At 44.7% G+C, this 9437-nt stretch overlaps 1 protein-coding gene across 1 annotated transcript in view; it reads left to right on the top strand.

The window, feature by feature from the left end:
- Positions 1-2809: 2809 nt before the first annotated feature.
- The window catches only part of CACNG3 (calcium voltage-gated channel auxiliary subunit gamma 3), an 80149-nt gene continuing 73521 nt past the window's right edge, over positions 2810-9437 (top strand). The window contains exon 1 of the mRNA XM_006741760.3: positions 2810-4183. Coding sequence (XP_006741823.1) covers positions 3973-4183 — 211 coding nt within the window. The 5' untranslated portion in view covers positions 2810-3972. The remainder of the gene's footprint in view (positions 4184-9437) is intronic.

Raw genomic sequence — 9437 nt, 5'->3', positions numbered from 1 at the left:
TTTTAAAGATTTTATTTATTTATTTGAGACAGAGAGAATGAGAGAGACAGAGAGCACATGAGAGGGGGGAGGGTCAGAGGGAGAAGCAGGCTCCCTGCCGAGCAGGGAGCCCGATGCGGGACTCGATCCCGGGACTCCAGGATCATGACCTGAGCCGAAGGCAGTCGCTTAACCAACTGAGCCACCCAGGCGCCCTAAACATTAGTTTTAAGCCACTTCAATGCCTCCCAATCTCCCGTCACAGAAGTAGGATCAGAAAGGATCACCAGCAAACAGAAAGGGCCTGGCTCCATCACCGTAAGAAGAGAGAGTGCTTTGAATCTCTTGGGTCCCTGATTGATCTGGTGAAAGAGCCCTCTAGTGGTAGAAATGAGCAATTAAATCTAGGCTTAGAAGCCGATTCCACACACCTCTGTATATACGCCTACACATTCAATTGAATGAAAGGATGAGGTCACCCCCCTAGTAAGTGGGGAGTCATCCTGGGGAACTAACTGAAGGTCTCCCTACCTCCGCACTCCCACTCCAGACAGGTGTTCTGACTTGCTCCAAATGCAGGCTCAGGACTTCCCACATTCTGTGATCAGCTTTGGCCCTGAGCAGAAGTTGCAAAGGGTGATCCTGCCTCACCAAGCCAAAGGCTCAGTATAAAGTTCCGTCTTATAACAGATGTCCCTTTCTCTCCTTCAGAAAAACTGTCTACATCCTGACCTAAAATTATCACCTCCACCTGCCTGGGCTCCTGTCCCTCCTCTCCGTACTCCACATTATCCTACTTGGTTACCCAATTCCTTGTGCTGGACCTCCTGGGTACAACACCTTGTCTGTCTGGCTTTATATCACAGAGTCGTGGAGTAGAGCTGAAGCTGCTCTCATTTTACTGTGGATCTGGTGAGTGGAGTGACTGGAGCATACTCTCCCTAAGCCCAAAGCCCATTGACCTTCCATCTACATGGTCCTGCTTTGAGAAAAGAACTTTCTCTTCCTTACTGGAGTAAGGGAAGAAAGAAACAGATCCTAGAATGGCTGTTTTGGTCATTTTAAAATTATTTTATATTATTTAAGTTTCTAAGAGGAGGGAAGGAAAATTTCACAAATTTAATAACCCCTCCCAGGAAGGACCAACTTCACCTCCAAGTTACAGATAGTTTTTTCCTTAAAAAAAGAAAGGTCAAAGCAGAACATTTTAATAAGAAGCAAGTTTTCTTTTTTTTTTTAAAGATTTTATTTATTTATTTGAGTGAGAGAATGAGAGAGAGAGCACGAGATGGGGGAGGGTCAGAGGGAGAAGCAGACCCCCACTGAGCAGGGAGCCTGATACGGGACTCTATCCCTTGACTCCAGGATCATGACCTGAGCCGAAGGCAGTTGCTTAACCAATTGAGCCACCCAGGCGCCCAGCAAATTTTCTTTTTTAAGAAAAAAAAATTGAGTAACTTATAGAAGGCCTTGGATACCTTCCCCCATTGTCTCCTATTGCTCTTTGGGGGTAAGATGAGCTGCTGTCCTGCACCTGAGTTTATCTGTTCCACTTTGGTTATGTGGCAGATTTTTCATGTTTTTACTTCCTGCCCATAAAAGAGTGCTCGTGAACCATGATATATGCATATAGATTAAATGAATACAGGTGCACAAACATGCACTATATCTATACACAAACTTGTGTACCACCCATGCACACAGCTATGCATTTGCAGCAAACCTATTCACATGGCCCACAACACTGCATACAGGTACATATATATTTGCATACATCCTTTTCTTGTGCAACAAATTTGCAGGCATTCGAACTCATAACTAAATTGAACACAGCACAGGTTAACATTTAACACCACGACTGGATATTCTCTAACACCAAGAATCAAGTCTTCAAGTGACCTTAACACACACACACACACACACACAAAGTAGCAAAGTCACCGAGAAGTTGATACATTTGAGAACTCTTCAATATATTGCTACTACTCAGTCATCTGCATAGAAGCTCCCAGACAGATAGCCAGAGATGGCACCAAGGGACTATATGTGTCTGGAATTACCTTCCATTATATTTTTGTCCAGTTAAATAACACTCAAACATGACAGTTGACAGTGGACACATCTCAGAAACAACTCAAGCAGCCTCAATTCCCAAAACCTGGCCTCTGGGTATCCCTCCCATCATGCCATAGGAAAAGAATAATAAAGGCATTCTGTGGACTGTCCTTAGTCAACTCAGTGTGTGCTCATGTATATGCCAGAATACATAGTAATAGAAAGATGGTCAAGTGCTGATCTTCTGCAACATCGACTATTTTCCAAAGGGAGAGTTTCATTAACTTTCAGGTGTGCAATGGCATTTGCACTTTGGACTAACAAGGAAAGCAGACCTAACTTCACCTGCTTCATGGTCTAACTTAGAAAAAGATGTTAACAAATGAACGTTCCAAGGACCTTTGGAAAGAATCTGACATTTTCATGGACTCTCCCACCTTGAATCCATCAACCCCCACCCCCCCCACACACACACACAAATGTAAGAATGTTAAAATATATGAGGTGTATTCAGAGACCAATATCTCACACCCCGTCGCCCCAAATCTGTGATATATGTACAACAGAGTCTATATACATTCAGTTCCTGATGTCTTTTAGGAATACATGATCATATGTATATGAACAGTTCCGGGTCTGATCTGAGCACATTGTCTCCGGTGTAAACCAGAGCTCCAGAGAACGGAGGGTAGACATATTGGTTTGTTTTCTGGGGAACCAAACTGAGACAGACTATACACAGATGTGCCTGTGACAACACTTTTTACCCGCCCAAGTGAGACATAGATGCGTCGCCCAGAGTCGCCGGTCCCTTTAAGAAGACTCGGTCTTCCCCAGTGGGCTCCAGCGGCGCCCGCAGCAAAAGGCAAACTTGCCTGGCTCATTGGTGGGGGGAAAACGCCGCGCTGGGTGGGAGCTGAGAGCGCGCCAGAGTGCGCTGCGGGCTTCTTTCCCCTTCCCCTTTCCTTAACCCTTCCGGGAGCGGAGGAACAAGGTGGTCCTGCAGCACCGACGATCTGGGGCGCTGACTGCCGTGGGCTCCGGAAACTTTGCGCGGAGCGTGGGATTGACTAGGCAGAGCCGAGCCGGCTAGCTGGCCTGGAAAGGGACGGGGGAAGGGCGGCGGGAGGGAGGTCCGACCCTTCAGCACCCCAGGTCTCTAGCCCGGGCGCTAGAAAGACCGTGGTGCAACAGTGGTGGCAGCGGGGGAGCTGTCCCTTCAGCACCACCGACCTAGAGCCTGGGCGTTGGGGAGCCGGAGGCGGGGCAACAGGCGGGAGCTGTTCCTTCAGCACCGCGGACCTTTGCCCTCCGATGAAACCGCCCGGCCCCCAGCCCCAGGACTCTGTCTTTTCTCCAGTTTGAGCGGGGGTGTCAGAAGCAGGCGGAGAGCTTTCCTGGGAGGCTGGGGAAGCAATGAACACTCTTCTCAGCGACTCGCCTCCCAGCAGTGCTATTTTTTGCCATCCGCCCTCACCCCCAGCACACGCGCTCGCACACACACGCACGCACGCACACACACACACACATAGACCTCTCTGGATTTCTTTGCCTTGAGTCTCCCGGGGCTGTGAGGAGCCAGGCGCATCTCAAACCGAGCTGGCAGCTCCAGGCTCCGGAGCCATGCCCTGCACGGACCCTCATCTTTACCAAGCTCCTGAGGAATGAAAGGAACCCAGGGATCCTCAGAAGGCAGCAGTGATGTGGACCAACCCCCTGGAGCCTGCACCCTTCCAAGGGCCATAGGCGACCCAGGGAACCGGAGAGAGCTCCAGACAGGAAATCCCAGCTTTCCTAAAGTCTCTGTGGATGCTGACAAAAGGAGACCCGAATTTTTGGAAGAGCCTGCCCTAGGTTACCCAGCTGCAGAGTGATTTTCCCCTCTGGCATTGAACCTACCCCTCCAACCCCCAGCCATCCAGAGTACCATGAAGAATTATGAGGATGTGTGACAGAGGTATCCAGATGTTGATCACCACTGTGGGAGCCTTCGCAGCTTTTAGTTTAATGACCATTGCAGTGGGCACGGACTACTGGTTATATTCCAGAGGTGTGTGCAGGACTAAATCTACAAGTGATAATGAAACCAGCAGGAAGAATGAAGAAGTAATGACCCATTCGGGGCTGTGGAGGACCTGCTGCCTAGAAGGTATTTACAATTTCCTCCCAATGGCTCCAAATAATGCAGTTTCTGATATTCTGATATTCCAGTGGGTGTTTGGGGAGATGGAGGCAGTGATGGGGAAAGAGGAATAGTTTGAATTATTGCTGAGAATGTGCAGATGTCCAGATTGTTCCCAGCAAGACTAATGCTGTGTGGGATGAAGAGGTTGAGTCTTGTTGATTGTTTTTGGTTCAAGCTTCATGAGATGAGATTTTGTGGCACTCTAAGCAGCTTCTACAGTTGAGCAAAGTCTCCAAATCCAAAATTCTTAAGCATTTTGTGAACTGCTTTGATCTGTGGCTTGTGATGGGGTCTTTGGCTCAGCTTAAATTGCATTTCAGTGGGGGAGGAGGAGGGACAGGGAGGAAGGAGGAGAGAGAAAGGGAGGGAGCGAGAGATGGAGAGAGAGAGAGACTGTGAGCTAGGCTGGCACACTCTGAGCTATTTCCTTATTTCTAACATAGTCTTATCAGTTTCTTCTGAGTTTGGTCTAAGTAGATATTTTCATGAACTTGCATTGCCAACCAGACTAACATATGTGAACACCTACACACACACACACACACACACACATTTTAACAAAACTTCCTTATTAATATATGTTTCACTGTTTGGAATCAAAACAAAACTGAAGTGTTAGCATTTGATATCCACCTGTCTTCTTTCTTAAATCATCACCAAACTCAACAAATATATTTTTATGACATTTGCATAAGATTGATTCTCCAAAAATCATAGCTTCTAATTTTAAAAATTGAGAATTTGCTCTAAATTATAATGAGGAGGACAGACCAATTTTTAGAATGTCAAGCTCTTGGGTAGCCTGTCTTACTATTAAACTCGCTTTCACTACACCAGAAGTCACTCTCAGCAGCACTGGGCAATGCCTGAATATCAGTGGTAGTAAATAGAAAGATAGAGAAGAAAATCAAAGCTCTTTCAAGCTTATGTGCCTGAGGGAAGGCACTGGATTAGAGGGGCAGAAGGGAGTTTTCTCAGGCTTCTGAGGAATCTGTGAAGCTTGTCACAGTGAGGAGCAAGGAAATCTGGGTTCCCTATATGTTCCCCTCCCCTGTTTGCCATTGGTTCTCCATGCCTGCATTCCCACTGGCTGGCATTGGTCAGGGCTTTTTGAGAACTTGCATTTATGTAAATCATTTAGGAAATCATGCTATGACATCACTTGCTAGTGTAATATTGCATCATTCCCTGGCCTTCTTCCCATGTCCTGACACTCTGAACAACTGCTCTCCTCACTAGCACTACTACAGTCAATTCTGTTTCCAACACATATTTGCAACTGGTGGGAATCCCAGGTAGGAAAAGTCTACTTTAAATGCAACAAGGATCATTGTGCTTGAAGTCAGAAGACCTGGGCAATGCTGCAAACTATCTGTGTGACCTTGGCTAAGACATTTACCTCCTCCAACCCTCGCTTATCAATCTGGGAAATGATTCCTTTGGAATAGGTGATCATGAATTAGCAGTATCCAAAGCTCTTAGTTTATCCAGTGTAATGATGGAAATTTTAGAACAATTCTTTCCCAAACATTGACAAAAATCTAATATTTATGATCATTGGTAATCAGATACGGTGAAGTCATTTACCTTGGGGAAATTCCATAATTCTCTTTCCTCTATTGACAACAAAGAATTGAATTACCTTTGTAAAGTTGTGATTTGGTGGATGTTTTGATGTCTACATGGTTCTAGGGATGGCACAAAAAATCTGAGCCAAACAAGGTATATATGTAGACCATATTTCAGTTATTTCCAGTTCTTCTTCTTCTTGGAGCAAAACCTGGGAATGTACAATTAAACACCAATTTTGGCTTCCCCCATTAGGGCCTAAAATCTCTAAATCCTTGCTCAGAATTTCTCAACTGATGGTTTCTCTTTTCTCCAACATCATGTCCTACACCCACAGTTTGTACAAGGAATTGGAACCCCACCCAGGCATTCTGTGGGCTTAGTGGGAGAAGTGAGAATTTGAATCAAGATGGAACTGGATGCATCCAAGATATGCTCTTGGTCAGGTGAATTCTTTTGAGAAAATTTGTTGCAGTCTTCATGCAATTTGACTCAGCCATATTTTTTTTACATTTTTTGAAGTATTAAATATGGTAACTTTAATGAGTCACAATGAATTTTTAGCTATGTGTACACCCATGGAACCAACACCTAGATGGGCCTGGCTGGCATCTGAGCCAAGGTTTTTCTTCATGTACTGAATATATCAAGTGTGCAAGGAATTTCAGGAACCTCTGATTTCCTGCATGCAGTAGGCAGAATCCATCCTCTGGAAGAAAGTTGTATCACCATCTCTAATTCAGTATCTCCTGTCTCCTAGAGTCTCAACATCCTCATTTTTCTGGTCCTTTAGTGTCAAAGAATAACTGGAGGTCTTGCAGCTCAGTTTTCCCTGATATCAAATTAGAAGAGTCAGTTCATCCACACTTTTTTAAGAACCATGAGAGAATGTGGCTATTTTGTCCAAAAGAGAATGCTCAGGAGGGACATGACAGCTGTCTGCAAATATCTGAGGAGTTGTCATATGGGAAAGAGATTTGAAATGTTCTATGTGGCCTCCAGGGGGTAGAAGTAAGAGCTAGAGGAAAACAGGTTTTACCTCAATATAAATAACCATGCAATGTGGAAGAGGTGTGTTCTCCCACCCCTAAGAGGTATGGGTTCTCTACCACCAAAGATATTCAAGAATAAGGAAACTACATCAGTGTTTCCAAACTTGGCTAGTCATCAGAATCACATGGGGAGCGTTTAAAAAAAAAAAAAAGATTATTAGGCCTCACAACTAGATTCTCTGCTTCCATAGGTCTGTGGTGGATCTGAATTTTCTGAAACTCCTCCAAGCAATTTTGATGTTAAAGCCAACACGTATTGAGTGTTTACTATGGGCCTGGCAACCATTACATGTGTTAAAGAGGATCACATCACTCAAAGGAGAGAAGGGATGTTTCCAGTTTTCATTTCTATAACTCACCAGAATGTCATTTCTATTTAGTACTTACTCTGTGCTAGCACTGTTCTGACAATTTTGAAAAATTAACTTTTTACTCTTCAGAGGAGCTCACTGATGGAGGTATTTTTATTATCCTTGTTTTATAGGTGAGGAAACTGAGGCCTAGAGAGATTATATGACTTGCCTGAGGTCACATACCTAAACCCAATAGGTACTACTTCAACTAAGCCATGTTGCTCCTCGGAGCATTTGCTAGAGAACATTAATTCATGCTCCAGTGGGTAGGTTGCTATTGGTACAAACATTAGCTTGTGAGAATGCCCAGACACATGGGTTTTTCCATGCAGAAGCCTCAGGTCCCAGAACACTCAGCATGCCTGTGCCTCGTCTGCAGGGGTGCAGGAGACATCAGACAAACTCAGAGATGGCAAAGGACACGTTTTGAATGAAGAAACAATCGACCTATGTAGAGACACCCACACTCAGAAAGCCTGACTCATTATCTGTATCTGGAAAGCACACAAGGCATTCACAAAGTAGGGCCCCAACTTGCTCCGTGTTTTCAATGGCAGCATGTGGATTTGAATGAGAACATGTTTGGTGTATGATTCCCCCATGAATAAGACCCCTTGGAGTCCTAGACACAAGCAAAGTGATGTATTTACAGAGTGGAAAGACCCCACTGGACTGGTAGCAAGGAACCCTGAGTTCTCATCACATTTCTGTCACTACCAGTTACGGGAATTGTGCATGTTCTTTTCCTCCTTTGGGCCTCAGTTTATCCAAATCTGAAATGAAAGCTTCAGATAAGATTAGGGAGTGAACAAATCCCAATGTCCATGTGGACGAGGCAGGTAATGTAACAGTTGAAACAAGCGTTTCACTTAACTCAATTCTATAGGGGGAAGTCACTGTACTTGAGAAGATATATGGTAACTGAAACATGGTCTCTGTGTGGGGGGCAACAGAAAATGGTGGGGACAGAGGCAAACCGGAGAACACAGGCCCTCATCCAAGGGACAATTACTATGTGACTTGAGTTGATATTTACTCTGGGGAAATGTGTACCAAATTCATCCCAATATTCCAAGTATTTAAAATCCATGTGTAAAATCTCTTGATTTTTAAAATGTGGACAACTAAGTTAACTTTTTAAAAATGCACTGCCTGCCAAGCCAAACTTGCCTTGTCATTGAATTTGACCCATGGGCTGCCAGTTTAAAGGCCCCTTTAATCCAAATTTCTGTTATTTCCATATTTCATTCCTGAGTTATTCTCCATTAGTCAGTGATCACTTTTTCAATTCATTAAAAAAAAAATGCTGACTAAGAAAATAAAGCCCACTTAGCTTTTAGGACAAGGAACTTGAAATTATGGAAAAGAGTTTCAATAGCAGAAATAGCTACAGATGGGCCTGGATGACATCAAACATCTGGCTGAAAAACTGAAAAAAAAAATTAGCCAGTCATTAGAAGTTCCCCCATATTTCCAAATCTCCAGATGGTTGACTTTTTCAGCCAGATGGGGTTGCAGCTTTATTTATGTGTTCAGAAGCCTTCAGGGAAGCTGCAAAGATGTAATTAAGGACAGGGATAAGAGAAGGACATAACAGTGGTTGAGTATTTCCTATGTGCCAAGCCCTGTGCTGCGTGCTCTCACATACAGTAACTCATATACTTTTCATATTTCCTCTCTCCCTCCAGTAGAAGGTAAGGACAGGGATCCTTGTCTGTTTGGAGGACTGCTCTATCTCCACAGCTTAGGAACTGTACTGAGTAGTCACTTCTGCTCCTTTACTCCAGCATCTGATGCTGCATCTTCCCTTAGATGTGGGTGCAGAATGCTCTGACTCTCTTCCCTACTCTTGACCTTCTCCCTGGTTCTTTCCCTGCATGCTTCCTCTTTGCCTCTAAAGCCCAAGAGGCAAATAAAGGAGAGAAGTGGACTGGAATCTTAAGGCAGAATGAGGGTGAGTGACTATGCCTGTGTTTGTGGGACCAGTCAGGATTGGGGAGGTGGCAGAGGTTGAGGTGTGAGCATGATAATATTCAACCAGAACATGTCTGTATAGCCATATTGCTTGTTAAAATGTTGAAATACTTTCCTACTTCTAGGTAAACAGCATCTGGTCCAAGTCCCCCATCAACCCTCCCCCTCCCACCACCACTACAGCTATCCTAGCCTGTTCTGGAACCTCCCAGACATCTACGAGATCTGTCCAGTAAAGAGTTAAGACCTGGCCCAGCAGAGGCCATCATA

This window comes from Leptonychotes weddellii, chromosome 5 (genome assembly GCF_054177405.1).
Source record: "Leptonychotes weddellii isolate Sample4059 chromosome 5, ASM5417740v2, whole genome shotgun sequence".
Classification (NCBI taxonomy): domain Eukaryota; kingdom Metazoa; phylum Chordata; class Mammalia; order Carnivora; family Phocidae; genus Leptonychotes; species Leptonychotes weddellii.
Note: the sequence above shows the minus strand (reverse complement) of the source record. Positions and strands in the feature narration are given on the sequence as shown.